At 30.7% G+C, this 17953-nt stretch overlaps 1 protein-coding gene across 2 annotated transcripts in view; it reads right to left on the reverse strand.

Annotated features, from left to right (window-relative positions):
• Positions 1–12672, reverse strand: part of LOC139513654 (calcitonin gene-related peptide type 1 receptor-like) — a 38388-nt gene extending 25716 nt beyond the window's left edge. Inside the window, exons 1-2 of one of the 2 annotated variants that reach the window (XM_071302341.1) lie at positions 12493–12672; positions 765–1090 (exon numbers count right to left, since the gene is read on the reverse strand). In XM_071302341.1, coding sequence (XP_071158442.1) covers positions 765–891 — 127 coding nt within the window. In that variant the 5' untranslated portion in view covers positions 892–1090; positions 12493–12672. Of the gene's footprint in view, positions 1–764; positions 1091–5964; positions 6034–12492 lie in introns of those variants that run through there. The other variant, XM_071302343.1, reaches the window with a different exon arrangement.
• Between the last annotated feature and the right edge of the window lie 5281 nt (positions 12673–17953).

Below are 17953 nucleotides of genomic sequence, written 5' to 3' on the forward strand. Positions count from 1 at the left end.
ACTTTATCTTATCACATTAAGTATGGGAGAATCCTTATGGCGTACTTTACGGTGAGAGCCAAATTCAGGTTGAGTGGAAGTGATATTAATACCACTTCGTTTATGGTATAGACCATATATATTTTCTATTATTCAAAATGCATTCAGAGGTATATCAGATATAAAGGGTGAGGTATTGCATGACCACATCAATTCAGGTCTGTAAACATACGTCAATGTTTTATCAGAAATCATTTGACATGTTTCCGATTTGGTCTCAAATAACTTTTTCCCGAGCAAAACAATGACACAAGACACATATTTCCCTCGGTTTTAGTTTGTTGCCCCGATTTTGTTTTTTGTCCCTGGATTTATGAGTTTTGAACAGCGGTATACTACTGTTGCCTTTATTATAAACTAAAAGCTATTATGCATGTGTTACTGCTACAAAGTAAAATTTAAATGACAAAGACACAGAGCTACATCAATGTTTTCTTCTTCAAGTCGAATAAGTAATTATTCATCGGGAGATAATTTGTACCCAAAAACCAAATCCACCGAGACCAAAAACAAACCCTTTCATGCCAGTCACCCTCTGATTACTAAAAATACATTATTGTTTGAAAGATCAGCACTATTTTTATATTTCTTCTATGTAAATATGTTTTGGGTAAGTGTACACATGTTGAATTATGTTGTTTAGAAACCCAATAAATAGAAATGATACAATAAATTTTATAGCAAATTGCCGCAAAAAAAGAGTAAACAAAGTTAAGAAAACTTACCATCTGACGGATATGATTTATGTAGAACAGTTGCATTACATTTCATAAAGTTTTGCCAAATTTCGTTCATCATCATTTCTTGAAAAGACAATTGTTTCGTGTCACTAATGGTTCCATTGTGTGCCATATTGGAATATTGTTCTACTTTTCCAAATTAAATAATGCTCATTTTACATGTTGTCGTAAAAAAAATCCAATTTTCGGCATGACATAGATATCATTGTTAAGTGTTGGAAGAAATTTGTCGTCATATACAGTGGCCAATGAATGTTTGTAAAGAGATAATGATCCTCATTGTTTTGTGGAATCAATTCTGACTGTAAGTTCTGAAAAATAAAAACAAAAACACCGGTAAAGTGACATGTTAATCATTAATTTATCAAGAAAATTGTCAAGGGATATTATTGAATAATATTTATATGACATTAATTTTTTTTGTCGGTCATAATAAGAAATTAATGCATCAACAAAAATGAATAAAACATTTTGCCACCAAATGTTACTGCTAATGGTCTTTTACATCATCGTTATAAATATTGGAAACAATATTTTATTTGGATCATCAGTAATTTGAAGAGAGAGAGAGAAAAAACACATTACAAAAATGATATGAGGGCGTATCATGCCAATGCACTGAAACCAAAGTACGATTGAAAGCAAAAATTAACTACTACTAACACCTTTGCTTGTCAAAAAGACAGTATATACACAATGATGTATTTTTTAAAACTATTTTTGTACCTTTTACATTTTTACATGTCATGATGCTAATAAGGTTATCGGATAACGCTAATCATTTAACTAGTATTTCTTCTCAATAGCACCAGTCATCGACAGTCAATAAAACAGTATGTATACCAGTCCATACCACATCTTGATCTCGAAACCACACAATATACTTTTTACCCTTAATCCTGACGTCGATAAACAGTTTCAAGACAAAGGTTCGACTGCACTGAGTATACAAGGTACAGTGCTGCATCTCCTGACATCAGTAAGCAATACTTTTTGAATTTGATAATGGACCTCGGAATAAGAATATTTTCTCATTTTCCCATCATAAGTTTTATTAAATTGTGTATTATACGACATCATTTTTATCAGACTAAATAATTGTATTGATAATAAAAATGTGAAAAAATGCAGCGAATAATAAGAAATTCCCAGTAATCTGAATAACAGACTTCAGTTTTTGTGCAGACCTTCACTAGTAAGTTCCTGACATTTATGTATTTTTTTTAAATTTTGCTTGATGACTTCAAATTTACGCATTCAATACAAAATTCAAAAATAGCATGAAATTTAAATCTTTTCATTCCTATTTAAATTTGAGTCACAGACGTGCATAAAAGTTATTTTGCTACATGATCCATAATCATGTGGGTACCATGTCTATTGGATTAGGTAATGGGTATAGCAAAATGATACGTTTAACTTCAATTATGTCATTTTTAATATGTTAGTTGAATAACTACAATATATATAAATCAGGAGTGAAAACACACTTAGAATCGTAAAATTAATGAACATTATTTATAAAAGAGAGGCACTCTAAAGGAGGGTCGAAAGATACCAGAGGGACAGTCAAATATCCCTAGTTAATAAAAAGAAAATATTAACGGTTGTCCCATTCCAATCATTTTAATCCCCGTTTCATGAAATCTTGTCAAACATGTCGGCGGCATTGCATCTGATTTGTGTGCAACAGAAGAAAATGATATGGACTAGGAAACAAATTTAAATCCCGCGAAAAGATGTTCACCAACTTGTAACGTTACAAACAGACAACCATATACTATGGAACAGGGATGTAAGATACCAAAGGGATATTAATCGCCATGGATACAAAAGGAAACGAAAAACAGACAAATAATAGTACACACGACAGAACATAGAAAACTAAAGACTAAGCAACACCGCATAGAAAACTAAAGACTAAGTAACACCAAAAACTGGGACTGATCTCAAGTGCACCGGAAGGATAAACAGATTCTGCTACACATGCATCAATCATCGTGTGAACATGTTATTTCATACCCGGTATAGAATAAGTAAGTGTGAATATTATCGAATGTAATACAATTATCCACTGTATATATCTTTATTCTCGTAAACCAAAGTACAAGGGTACAGAGACATATACAAATAAATTAACACAGTATACATTTTAAATACAAATGTAAAATAGAGACATAAAGTGATTACCCATTAAAAAACAAATAATTGTAGGTTACGGCATATGATAGATGATTGTATGTTTAAAAGTTTATCTCTTATTATCACATAAAAACAGTCACGTTCATATTGTTACAAAAGTGCAAATTATCACAGTCACACTTACAGCGTTGTTTGTAGTTTATTTAACATATCAGTTAAGTCAGGTATATTTCTTTCTTTTTTGGGGGGCTGGGGGCTTTGGATATTAGTGTTAAAACAGATATTTAGATTTCAAAACATCATCACTTAAATGAATTACATAATTGATGTCAATATTGCAATTTAGCTGTGAGAAGACGGAATAATTTTCGCTTGCCCTACTTGGAAGGCATGCTACGAATTGTTATGACAAAAAGTGTGGGGAGAGTTGGGATCCCGCTTACATGTTTAACCCCGCCACATTATGTATGTATGTGCACGCCCAAGTCAGGAGTTTGTAAGTTAGTGGTTGTCGTTTGTTTATGTGTTACTTATTTGTTTTCCGTTCATTTTTTTTATATAAATAAGGCCGTTAGTTTTCTCGTTTGAATTGTTTTACATTGTCATTGCAGAGTTTTTTTATAGCTGACAATGCGGTATGGGCTTTGTTCATTGTTGAAGGCCGTACGGTGACCTATAGTTGTTAATTTCTGTGTCATTTGGTCTCTTGTGGAGAGTTGTCTCATTGACAATCATACCACATCTTCTTTTTTATATTTATCTCTCACCAAATTGTAGAAAATTGTATGCAGATTTAAGACATAAAAAATGTCAGTGGAATAGACAACCAAGGAATCGAAATAAAACGAAAGTTCGTGATCAAGTATCATTTCTAAAAACAATGCGAGTTGTAGATAAAGGCAGTAGTGTATACTGCTGTTAAATACATGATTTCCAACAGTGTTATATTAAGATATATAGGCAATTTACAGAGACAAGTTCTAGTACATCTTTGATCTCTGAGCAGGTAGTGTATACTAAACATTTGTCCATTTACATCAACCAAAGATCATTTTCATTGTGCCTACAGGATTACAGTCAACGCGTTGTGGTAGCATTTTTTACCTTGGTACAAGAAAAATCTTATATGTGCCGATATCTAAATACTGATGTCTTCATATGAGACATTATCATGGCTTAAGTAAAAAAGTTTACTATACCTGATACCTATTAGAATAACTTTAGTGAATAAACGTATAGATACATGTCATTTGATGATTATAAAAACGTTGACTAAAAGTTTTAAATTACAAATCATGTGGGATATGATGTAATAAATTGGTCGATTATAGCTAACAGTATTGTTGATCATGTCTCACAAATATAATCTGCATACAAAATATGAAACGTCCGGTGAAGAAGGATATATGAAAATATAAAACTGAAAAAACAAGCGAATCATCTTTGCAGAAAAGTGCATTGCACTAAGTATCAAAGAGCGGCTTGACGAGGAACAATACATACAGTCATTTGTAATTGCCCTTCAACATTTTCAAAAATAAAATAAAAACAATCTGGTATTTCATCTCAAAACAAACCAGATTATGACATAATAATTCCAATTGACGCTAAAAATGCAATTCACGTATTACTAAATGATAAAGTATAACAAAATTAAGACTCAATTATTAAACAAGAAATTGACAGCAGCCAAATCAATTAGAGCAAATCAAAAATCAAATGAATAGTTAGAGTCAATAATTTCATATATTGTTTATATTTTACTAAATGTTGGGAAAAAAATACCCCTTTAAAAGAACTAAAATAGATTTTGTTATTAAATTACAACAACTTATATTTGGATATAAAATATCACTGTTTGAACTATTTAATAACGATACCTAGTGTTTCAATCTATGAGCCATATCAGTTATCCGAGCAGCGAACCGAACTTGTTGATGTCTACAGTATTTTTTGAAAATGAATTTAATAATGTCCAATGTTTTTGCCAACCAATTTTTGTTTACCAATAATTTGACTTTATATAGCCCAATTATACATCTTTATAAGGTAGCATGTCAGGAATGTGACAGTTGTTATCCATCCGTTTGATGTGTTTGAGCTTTTGATTTTGCCATTTGATTAGAGACTCTCCGTTTTGAATTTTCGTCGGAGTTCGGTAATTTTGTTATTTTACTTTTTAGTAAGTTGACTCAGCAGTTTATTTCCCTGTGTAATCAAAGGAGTGTAACAGGCTACATCAAAAGAATTTTGGACTCTTGGTGAGATTTGTAAAATGCAAGATTTAATGTATGCATATCATTTACTTGTTAAAAAAAATATTCTAACCTGTTCCTTATTGTCATTGTTTTTGTATACAAAAAAAGTAAATTTCACGTTATAGAGAAATCCTTATCTGTATATCAGTCATTTTCATAATTAAAAGGTAAGCGATTAACATGATTAACTAACGATGAATTATTCAATGAAACAACTTTGTTAATTTGATAACACACCTACAGCAAACTAAAAAAAACAATGTGTAATCGGTGAAATCGCTAGTACGTAATGCTGTTAATATAAGTGCCTTATTGTAAATTTGTTATCATGCTTATATTTTGTTTTTAGAATTTGTCAATGTTATCTTAATTAATGTTTTTAAATTAATAATTGATACTGACAATCTCAATAACTGTAAATTACATACTTTTAATGTTAAGCGCTTTTTACATCCTATAAAAACTGCGTAAGGCTATACTTAAATGCTATTAAAAATCTAAAAATATTATCACAAATCATGATGTCCTGAATACAAGATAATTCATACATATTCATGCTCAATCTATGTAATACTTATGTTTCCAAAAACTGTATCGGTTAATATAAAAGTGTTGAAATCCAGACCTTACAAGTAAACAATGCATGCTTTCATCGCAACTTAATCAACTGAATAATTTCGACTATTGAGTTTGAATATCCGAGGAAAATCCCTTTGGTATCTTTTGCCTCTCTTTACCACATGTTATTTACTTTTAGTACGTATGTTTATCACACATTTACTTACCATACGCTCCAGTATAAGTGTTACTATGCAGAATGGTAAATTGGTATTACTCAGTAGGAGGGAATTGTTCATATGTTAAAGAGTGGTGAACATAAAAAAAAAAAATTGAACACACCGAAGTCAGTCAACAGCAATATATATTAGACTGACATGTATTGCTATCAAATTTGGTCTAGTTTTTTGTTTCTTAAATTAAGATAAAAGGTCTGCTGAATTTTAAATTGTAATCTTATATTCAATCTTAAATCAGACTTTATTATTTTAATGCGACAACAATATTTTGTATGGTAGTGGTATATTAAAAGTATGTAATAGACTTACCAGATAATGATTTCAAAACTATCCAATTATTTATGAAATGAAATGCAGTTTTATATAATGGTTATATGTAAATATGCGTTAGTAATGTGAATAACTTACAGTATATCATATTAAGCATAATTGACTTAATTTGATTTTTAATCTATCAGTTTGGCACATATTTTGAATCATATAACACACAAAACAAAATTAAAGACATTTTGCTAGATTGTGCTGAATATATCTGTAATTATTTCGATAATTGATATTGTTCTAAAAAGGAGTAGGTCCGGTAAGGACCGATTTTGGCCTCAAATTTCAGGTTTATCTGACGAAAGATTTTGAAAACTTTTTAAACACTTAAGTGTCTATTTCATTTGATTCAATTAGTTTATGTGAAAGATTTTAACTATTTTAGTCATTAAAAACGATCCGATTCAAGCTCAAATATGAAAAATCTACCAAATATGCCGAAAAATGTCACTTTTCAGATGGTTTTTGTCTAAAATGAAAGTGGCCGCATCCGTGTTCATCCTCATGCTTTATATATGTTATGTATTATCATAAAATACAACCTACATGTCAATATTAAGGATGAACACGAATGCGGCCACTTTCGTTTTACACGGAAACTGTCTAAAATTTAACTAAAATGCTAGAATTGTGGAGATTTCAGTAATTTAGCATGACTTAATGGTGCTAGTACCCGATATATGTGAATTGTATTGTCAAAAACAGCACATATTTGTGTAGCAGAAGCATTTTACTGTTCATTAAATAACTTAAAGTTTACATTTTAACAATTTTGTAAAACTGCTATATTTTGGGGCCGAAAAGGGGTCTTACTGGACCTACTCCTTTAGAATTCATTATTAACTATATACACACTGAATTCTTCTGTTTTGATTTGATATTTCATTTCTGCGACTATATGTGACCATGAAGATACCATGCAGTGTTTTGTGGTAATTAAAGCAATTTATTGATTGATTAATTGATTGATAGATTGATTGATTCTATCTTGTCTTACAATGGGTAATACTTCCTGAATTTTAAGGACGAGGAGAAATTATCTGTTAAAAAAAATGAAAGAGCCATCAAAATGGTTTGAAAGGGATGAAGGACAGGAAACTCCCACTAGACAAAGAGACTACTATAATTTAAGCTCTATCCGTGGAATTTTAAATATTATGACAAAATAGTCTTGAGGTCAGATTTTTTATCTTCTCATTTCAACTTATCAAAACTTCAAAATTTGTATCGCTTGAAATTTTAAAATGTCACAGTGGTTCCTGATCTTTAGTATCCCATGTAGTGATTTGGATTTTTCACTTCGTCGTTTCAGTTTGTCAGTTGTTTTCTCGTTACTAACTTAGTTAAAATTAAACTAGATATATTAATGTTTTTGCAGGTCGGGTTGCTCTCTAATTGACAACGGTTATCTATCTTTTTGTGTCTATCCTTCAAAAATAATTTAAATACGATTTTTGAAAGGCTCAGAATAAGCGCAGCTTGTGGACTTAAAGCGACCAGTTTGTTCTTTTATGCATTTGACGATGTATTTTTTTTTTTTTTTTTTACTGTAATTTGGCAGTAAATGGTGTTATTTAAGCTATATAATTAAAATTATCAGTGGATATGGCTAATATCTTGAAGTCCGATTTAGTCATATAGCTTAATCAAATGGCAAAATCAAAAGCCCAAAGTGATCAAAATAATGGATAACAACTTTCATATTCCTGACTTGATACAGGCATTACATTATGTAGAAAACGGTTGATTAAACCTGCTTTATAGCTAGCTTAACTTCTCACTTCTGACTCTCCCACAAAACCTGGTTCAACCCATCATTTTTTATTTTAATTTCCTGTACCAAGTCAGGCAAATAGCAATTGTTATATTATAGTTCGTGTCTGTGTGTGTTACATTTTAATGTTGTGTTTCTGTTGTGTCTTAGCTCTCCTCTTATAATTGATGTGTTTCCCTCAATTTTAGTTTGTAAACCGGATTTTTTTTATTTCTCAATCGATTTATAAATTTCGAATAGCGGTATACTACTGTTGTATTTTTGTATGACAGTCGTATCAAATTCTATTATATTGACAACGATGTGAACAAAACAAAGTCATAATAGGTTAAAATGTCAAAAATAGGGGTACATCAGTCAACATAGTGTTATCAGTGGCGGATATAATCTTATTCACTATAAAAATAAACAAATATGTAACAAAAAGCACAAAAGGGCATATAGACAAAACACATTAGCAAAAAAAAATACACCAACTGTGAAATAAAGTTGTCAGATAAAGTCATGATTTACAATTCATTGTTATTACGGGCCGAAATGTCTAAAATGAAAAAAGAGCATTTGCATAACAGTAAACAATAAGAAAAAAACAGTTCATGCATTACATTAAATTTCTCTAAATAATTCATTGTAATTCATCGTGTTTTTATTATTTTATCCAATCAAATTGTATGGTCATAATAAAAAAAGTTATAAGTAAAACATACAAAATACCAATGAAACACAATTGACGTTTCCTTCTATCGTCAGTTTGAAGTAATAATAAGGCGATGAGGTATGATTGTCAAAGAGACAACTATCAACAAGGATGTAAATAAGGGTAGTAAAATCAACATAATTAAAGTTTTATCTGACGCAGATTTAGTATTCATCAGAGTAGAGCTTCAAATAAGAACAATTACTAGTGGTTATCAAGATTGTTCCAATCTACACAGTTTATGATGTATAATAATAACATAATTCAATCAGGGTAATAACAACAGTTTGAACAAATACGGTAAATAACTCGTAACATGGGGAAAAAATCAAATATCGTGAGATGTTGACGGGTTTAGACTAATTGATATGTTTTTGATTTTGCATTTCTACTGTTTTGATTCGAGTGTCACTGATTAGCCTTAACATACTTATAAGGAAATCATTATCGGTAATAATTATGTTTGATTAAAACTTAATTATTCTTCGTGGCATTAACGGCTGATGTATATGCGAATGGGAAATTAACTAATCATTTTCGTAATAATGTTTTATTCCAGTTTTTTTAACTGTTGCATTTTCAACAAAATATGGCGTTTAAAGTTTTATAAGAATAAATGCATGTGGTATGATTGCAAAGATATAGAAGTTTACAACTAAAGGTCGCTGTATGACCTTATAATATTCAAAGCTTTGTAAACAGTTAATTTATAATTATGACTATATCAATGATAGTTCATGTCAACACAGAAGTGCTGACTACTAGGCTGGTGATACCCTCGATAAACTTAAACCGCATAGTCAACTAGAAAAGGTACCCGCAATGACAAATGTCAAATATTTCAAACAAGAAAACTAACGGCCTTATTTATGAACAAAACAATGAACAAAAAACAAATATGAAATACCGCAACAAATGAATAACACTGAATTACAGGCTCCTGACTTGGGACAAAAGGCATATATAGAATGTTGCAGTGTTAAACATGAAATCTGAGAGTATTCGCAGTAACTGACTGCTAGTTCAAAGCCAATAACAACTAATAAGAGATCATATATCGAAGACTGTAACTTACAGCTGGATAATAATTAGAGAACGAAAGGTCCAAATGTCTATATCCCCAATTTCAAAACATCCACGACTCTTTACTAAGCTGTTTACAACATTAAACCGTTTTAAAATGGTAAAAATGGCATAACTAAAACTTCAATCTAAAAGTGTTTCTAATTTGTTTAGCCATTAACTAACTAATTTGGTTCTGGATGTCAATTAAACAATTTTGTCAAATTATATCATAATTGTTTTAACCGACACTGTCTAGTGGAAAATAAATTCTCAGGTTTATTGGTTTTCATTAAATTGTCAAATTAAACTATCTTCATCACTTTCACCGATTAATGGGTCTGACTCTTGATAGTGATGACGTGAACGCAGATAAAGGGTAAGACTATCACAGGGGTTGGGGTTACAGAGAAAAATTTAGCATCCTTTTAGGTCACACAAGTCTTCCCCTCTTTCCTACTCGGTGTTGCTTTTGGTTCTGTTGAATGTTGTACCAAAAGACCAAGAAATTAACGTCTCAAAATTTTATAAGACGTAAGGCATACTTTAAACTATTTTTTTACATTTAAAAGCATGCAAATCATATGTTTTTGGAGACTTTTCGATTTTTTATGCTATTTTGAATACTTTTAAAACTCGTTGAACTAAATTTTAATATCTAGTTTTTTTTTATAGAATTTTCGCCTCCTGTGATAGAGTCGATTAGAAATGAATAAAACAAGTCTATAAACATATAGAATGTACGTAAAGAGCAGCGAAAATATGCAGTTTTCACTTAAAATTATGATTTTCATATGAAACAAATTATATTAAGAAATTCAGGGATTTGTTTCCTTATATTGTATTAGTTGGGTGAAACAGAAAGAGGTTGAATAAGATGTACAGATCACTTTCGGTTATGAGAAAACCGATTGTTTTTGGTAATAGGTTTATACATTAAAAGTTGAAACAAAACTTGTTATTAACAAATTTGGAAACAAGGTGGTTGGTGTATATCCATGTCAAATTGGATCGGAGGAAAATATATCACAAAGTATCCATCCAAAAAGTTAATTTTAAAGTAAAACTAGATTGCAGTGTTTAAGATGTAAAACCCGTCTTCTCAAAGCCAATAAAGGAAAATTATATATAGATTAAAATTAGTACATGTAAGGATAGATTGAGAAGGTGAAATAAACAAATTGACATTTTAAATAAAATGCTACTATGTGGCATGGGCTTTGCTCATTGTCGAAGGCCGTACGGTGACCTATAGTTGTTAATTTGTGTCATTTTGGTCTCTTTTGAAGAGTTGTCTCATTTGCAATCATACCACATCTTCTTTTTTATATATGATGTTTTAGTAGATTAGAAATATACAAAGCCAGTAGGTTTCAATACTTGGACAAGATATTCAGAATTACAATACACACCACATATGGCATTTGTAAAAGGTGAATTAAAAATATCCAAACGCAAAGAAAAATTCAAATCGTTCTTTATCAAATGGAAAAAGCAAATGCTCAAACACATCAAACGAATGGAAAACAACTGTCATTTTCCTCACTTGATGCAGGCATTTCCTTATGCAGAAAATGGTGGACTAAACATGGTTTTGTAGCTAGCTAAACCTCTCACTTGTGTGACAGTGAATTCGAAATGCAAAACTATTCAATATTTAAAATTCGAAAGAAAACAAGTGAAAAACTCTATGGTGAAAACTGAAACAATGTTTTTTTCTTAAAAGCAGTTACTATGAAAATAGAAAATTTCTGAAACTATAGAAAATGCTATTTTTAGAAAACAAAAGAGGAATACTGTTAACATTTTATAAGTACATGTTCATTTTAAACATATTTTTGAGAGAAAAACAAAAATTAATAATATAAACAAGATATCAGTAAAACATATGATTTGGATACAAAATATCCGATCTAGGAAAAAAAAAATTTAAATATTTTATGACTTGAATGAATCTTGTATTCTCATAAACTAAATAAAAAGTTAGATTTCTTAGATGTGTATGATTTATTTATAAAAGAATTACGACGGGTTATGAATGAAACAAAGACAAATAAGTCAGAGTTTAGGATTTTTTAAGTTGTATTTTCCTGCAGAAATGAGCTTGGACAGTGAAGGCAATTTGAATAATAAAGATTATCTATTTATTGATAAACAAAGATTTTGTATTGCTACATATATGTCTCTATATACGAAGTTGCTGATTTCTACTGCCTACTGGAAAGAAAAAAACAGCGACCCCCGAATACGTTTATTTTAAAACGGAAATGTTAACGAGAAACACTATTTAAAATGCATATTTTTCGCCTTTTTTACCTAATTTTTATACATTTTAGACCTATTTCTTTTATTTGTTAACCGACTGAATCTCTGGAAATATATATGCTTTATATATCTCGTATTGTCAAAATTCAGATGCAGTTCAACGATTGCTCAATACATACAAATAAAATCATAATCTCAATTACGTAAACTTGGACTGAACTAACACGGCTAACCTCGACACTATCCGGACTAAAAGATACATGCAAGGTTATCGTATTCCAATCATATGCCCTTAATGCCTATACTGTTGAGATCAACCATATACAAGACGGAACTATAGTTCCTATAATGCCTGCAATATGTAAGTTTGTTGTGAAAAGAAGAGAAAAACACTTACCAGCTGATATTTGCTCCTTTGGTGAAGTAATGTTGATATTAAGCCATAGAAAATGTAATTATAAGGTGATTATAAGTATCCTGTTTAAACTTTATTAAAACCAATCCTCTTTAGACATCTGACTTCCTCTCTGTACTTCTATGTTCTATTAAAATCACTGTATTACCATATCCCATCAACCTAAAAATAGATCAAATTTTGATTTTTAAAACTTTTTCAAAACATTTAACTTGTAAGTTCTTATTTTTGCATTCAGTCATGTGTAAGAGTTTAGAGACCTGCGGCAAATTTTATTATTAAAAATTAATGTGTCATAATATTTAAGCCGTATATTAGTTATGTTTCAATTTAGAACTAGTTAAATTATATTTGTAAAATAATCTACCTATAGTATCGTGTTTATATGTTTGTCTCTGTAATGTCGAGGAGAGGATGGGGAATACATGCAAAATCAAGGATATTGTCAAATGTATAATTGTCTCAATACGTCTCATTTACGTCCATCTATCACAGGGAGATAATATATCTGTTTTTACTGGGTTAATGCTCTAAATTTAGATTACATTTAAAGTACATCTATTATAGAATAATCATAATAACATTTGTACATTATTTATTTTCAAATTTTGTCTATAATAACATTTGTACTTTATTTATTTTTAAATTTTGTCTATTTAAGAAATATTTACAGACAGAGTGCATTCCCAATTTTAGAAACTATTGGTTTTTTTTTCAAACACCATTGGGTACCCGGTTGTAGTAATGATTACTTTAAACATCATTGAGCAAAAGATATGTTTTCCAATTCGAATAGACGAAGACTTTGGTTTTAAGGAATGATTTGCAGACCACAATAGGTCGCGATTCCAACGAATCCTTACTTGTTAAACTAAGTTGCAGACAAAACTGCTGGAAGTTTATAATACCATCCGCTGACCAGCATCTTAGTGTAATTATAGTACTTGTCTATTAAGTGCCCACTTGAGTTGGTTTCCCGACAACACAATATGAATCGTTCTCTCTGTTCAATCTACAATTTAACACCCTCTGTCGACGGCAAGGGGGGGGGGGGGGGCATCCCACAGAATAAAACAATATACCGTTTTTACCTATTATGTCTCTTTGTTTTGCGCACCCATCGTTGTCAGTATGATTGAATTTTATACAACTGTCATACAAGTGACAGGTTTAGCTAGCTTTAAAACCAGATTTAATCCCCCAGTTTGTACGTAAGAAAATGCCTGTACCAAGTCAGGAATATGACAGTTGTTATCCATTCGTCTGATGTGTTTGTGTTTCAGATTTTGTCATTTGCTTGGGGACTTTCCGTTTATAATTTTTCTCGGAGCTTTTTTTGGTTATATCTTTTGAGAAGTTAAGATGAAAAGTTGAATAGAATGTGTACCCAAAAATAATAAAACATAATGATTCAGCCTTGTTTCAATTGTATGTTTCGGAGTATAGGGTTGCGTCCAAACAAGAATACATAAAATTTTAGGGTCCAACATGGGTTGAACATTCTCGCTGCCTTGAGGACCAATTGGCGGACACAGCAAGACTTATTTCTGCTTTTTGGTTGAGCTGTTGTCTTTTTAATGCATTCTTCGTTACTAAATAGAATTCCATATCCTATTGGAGCAGTGAAGCCATTATGAGCATTGATAGTGATTCAACGTAATTCATAGTATTGCACCCCACTGACTCGAGATAAGATGAAATAGTCTTTATTTCAGACTCAAAAGTACAGGCACTCGTTTCAGAAAAAAATATTCCTATATACTTTATACGAGTGTTATATATAGGTATATAGGAATATTTTTTTCTGAGACGAGTGCCTGTGCTCAGAAGGTTCATTTATATGTACACGAAACAAGATATTCTGGTAAAATAGGATATAAATGATAAAGTATTTACAGTACTAATTAAAGTTAAATATTTTCATAAAAATCATTGTACCATACACTTAACAATGTTGCTGAATACAATAAATCACTTCTGATAATTGTATTAACCAAATGAATTTCATAAATTTACAAGCGATTTAACAACTAAACATAGACGATCGCATAACTTCCTTGGGGAACATAACTTTATTTAAGAAAAACATATTATTTGCACTACGTATACAGTATATAGAGATCCCAATATTATTTCAAAGGCATTATAATAAATTACTCGCTTTTTATTTGAACCAAAGAGGGATGGGATAATTTTACATTTATGCTAGTTACGAGTGAGGACATAGCGAACAACTTTTTTTTATTTGTAATTCAATAAACTGTTAATTCAATACTATTGTTTCCACAACCATGTATAGATCAGATTTCCATTAGAATTTATTGATAGATGTGTATATGTATAAAAATCGTTGAAAATCGTTGTAGTGTACGATTTAGACTCTCAAATAGTTTGCTTCATCTCTGATTTTGTTGTGTACCTGGGGCCAGAGCTGTCTTAGGACTAAAACATGTCTTAGGATGGTCTTATGACATATCTTAGTCCTAAGGAGGTTTCTCAAAGTGGTCCTTAATTAAGACATCTCTTAAAATTGGTCACAAAAGTTAGGACTACACGAGGGGGGTTTTATGGTGGTCGTAGGATAGTCATACGTTTATTTATATTTATATATTACACTGGTCATTTTAACACCGTTGTAAGATGTCTCAAAGGGTATCATTTTAACACCGTTGTAAGATGTCTTAAAGGGTATTATTTTAACATCGTTGTAAGATGTCTTAAAGGGTATTATTTTAACATCGTTGTAAGATGTCTTAAAGGGTATCATTTTAACACCGTTGTAAGATGTCTTAAAGGGTATCATTTTAACACTGTTGTAAGATGTCTTGAAGGGTATCATTTTAACACCGTTGTAAGATGTCTGAATACTGTTTTATTCTTAGAGGGTATATATTTATATATTACACTGGTCTCTTTTTTCATATTATTTTTTGCAAATTATCTAATTATCAACCCGCTTAGTAAATTATGGGAAAGACTTACTACATTTACATTATTTTTTTCCATGAACGCATGTTAATATTTGAAAAGAAAAAGAACTTGCGACAGGTTTAGGACATCTTTGCTAAAATCATCCTAAGACGGGTTCGAGACGAGGTATGCGATATGTCCTTAGATAGTCATAAGAGGATCATTATACAGATCCTAAGATCTTTTGACCGGTCTTAAAATAGCTTCGTGAAACTGGCCCCAGAACTCTTTGCTCATAATATATCAATCACTTACATCGTAACAAACATACGCAAAAAGAAAACATGGAGCGCCTACAAATTTACGGAAAATTTCTAGTTCATCAATTAAATAATAGTGTACTACCTTATTGTATTTTATACACTCAATATTTTCAATTTAAAAAGTACGACAAAAAGCTATATATTTTTTTTATGGAAATGTATAAAAGTGTATATTCTATGAGTTTAGTGTCACCAAAGATCCTAGAGTTTCTGTAGTCTTATTTACTATGATAAGCATGAAACAGAAGATACCTATCTACACGGAATAATAAAAACAAAATCAACCCAAAATACAGTGGCAAAAAATCAAAAACTTCATAGTAAACTAGAGTAACCAACATGAACACATGCAAAAAATACCGAAAGGGTTAAACAGATCCTGGGGCCTGGTTTTCGAAAGTATCTTATGACTATGACATGTCTTATGATGGCCTTAGGACATGTCATAGTCGTAAGATATGTTTTCGAAAGTGTCACAAGTTACGATTTGTCATAACTTTTGTCGTAAACTTAAGATCATTCGCGACATGAATATATGTATAATTTCATGTCAATTGCAATAAAATTTTTGATTATTATTTTTTAGTTAGAAGTTTGACGGTATAGATGGGATCCTTAACGCGTTTTGTCTTCAATTTTCTGTAAAGAATTTTCACGAGTGTCATTCGGTTTAATAGTTTTGAAAGACATTAAAAAAATCCAATTTGATGCGCGTTTTAAAAATACAACCGATTTTTTCAAAGTTGTTGATGTAAAATTTCAATTAATTACATTCACGATCCGGTACCTGATCTTTCTCGCAAGTCTAGACCACCGTTAAACATTCTTTCACGATCATTTCTCTCGATAAACCGAATGACACTCGTGATTTTGTGAATCGAAAATTTGTGATAATGATGTTTCACTTTTTTCTTCTTCTATAAATTTAGGTTTTGTTTTTGTCCCTTGATGGTTTTTTTTTTTTGTCATTTTTTTTTTATTAACGTGACAATAATGCTGATTACATTTTTTTTAAGTTGTACTAATATGGAGATATCCGTCATGTTTATTTTGTAATACATCATATTCATGTTACATACTTGCACGGAAGATAGAGGAAGCAAATTAATTTCCTGCTGTGCATATTATATTACAATTAATTTTGTCCATGAATATAGTGTACATGTACTATTAGCAACCTTGTCCTGTCTCGTAACCAATGTCTTTATTACCTATTTCTATCGGCAAAATAGAATGAACATTTAATTCCTAATAATGTAAAATATAATGCTAGACTGGGTGATTTCCATCACACCAAATATGAAGATATATAACTTATAATCCGGGAAGTTACTCTCCTACTATACTTTCCTGTTGAGACGTGTTATCCTCACTTAACGGCACCATAAGTATTATCTTATTCACGATTTACTTTAGTCAACATACAATGGTATCTACCATGTTCAGTTTTTGGCTGAGGAACATCCCATATGTTGAGCCAAAATGGTTTTTGAACTGACGCAGCATTTTTTTAAAAGAAATATTACCTGTTATGCTTCACGACTATAAATCCACAAGTATAATTTGTCGCATGTTCGGAATTATTCTAGAACATATAATATTATCGAAAAATAGATGACGAAATCAGTAAAAAAATAGATGCAAACGAATGCAGATATATCCAAAGGGAGAATGATGATGAACAGCTGTTTCACGTCTGGTGGCAAATTCAATGTTAATGTTAATGTGAAAAAGTCTGAACCCCGCCTTTTGACCGACAGGCAGAGACATATTTTTTCTATCCTTTTAAAAATGTTATTCTTAAAGGGTATCATTTTAACACCGTTGTAAGATGTAAAATCTTATTCTTAAAGGGTATCATTTTAACACCGTTGTAAGATGTCTGAATGCTGTTTTATTCTTAAAGGGTATCATTTTAACACCGCTGTAAGATGTCTGAATACTGTTTTATTCTTAAAGGGTATCATTTTAACACCGTTGTAAGATGTCTTGAAGGGTATCATTTTAACACCGTTGTAGGATGTCTTAAAGGTTATAATTTAATTAAATTGTCCAAACTAAGCTTTCATATGGTTTTTCTTTCTAAAAGTATTCTATATTTATAAGAATCAGACAATATGTGAATTAAAACATTTCATATTCAGTAAAATATGTGTAAAATTGAAATATATGTTTGTTGGAAGTTTCCATGGGGGAGTTAAATAACTTTT

The sequence above is a fragment of the Mytilus edulis genome, chromosome 2 (genome assembly GCF_963676685.1).
Source record: "Mytilus edulis chromosome 2, xbMytEdul2.2, whole genome shotgun sequence".
Classification (NCBI taxonomy): Eukaryota; Metazoa; Mollusca; class Bivalvia; order Mytilida; family Mytilidae; genus Mytilus; species Mytilus edulis.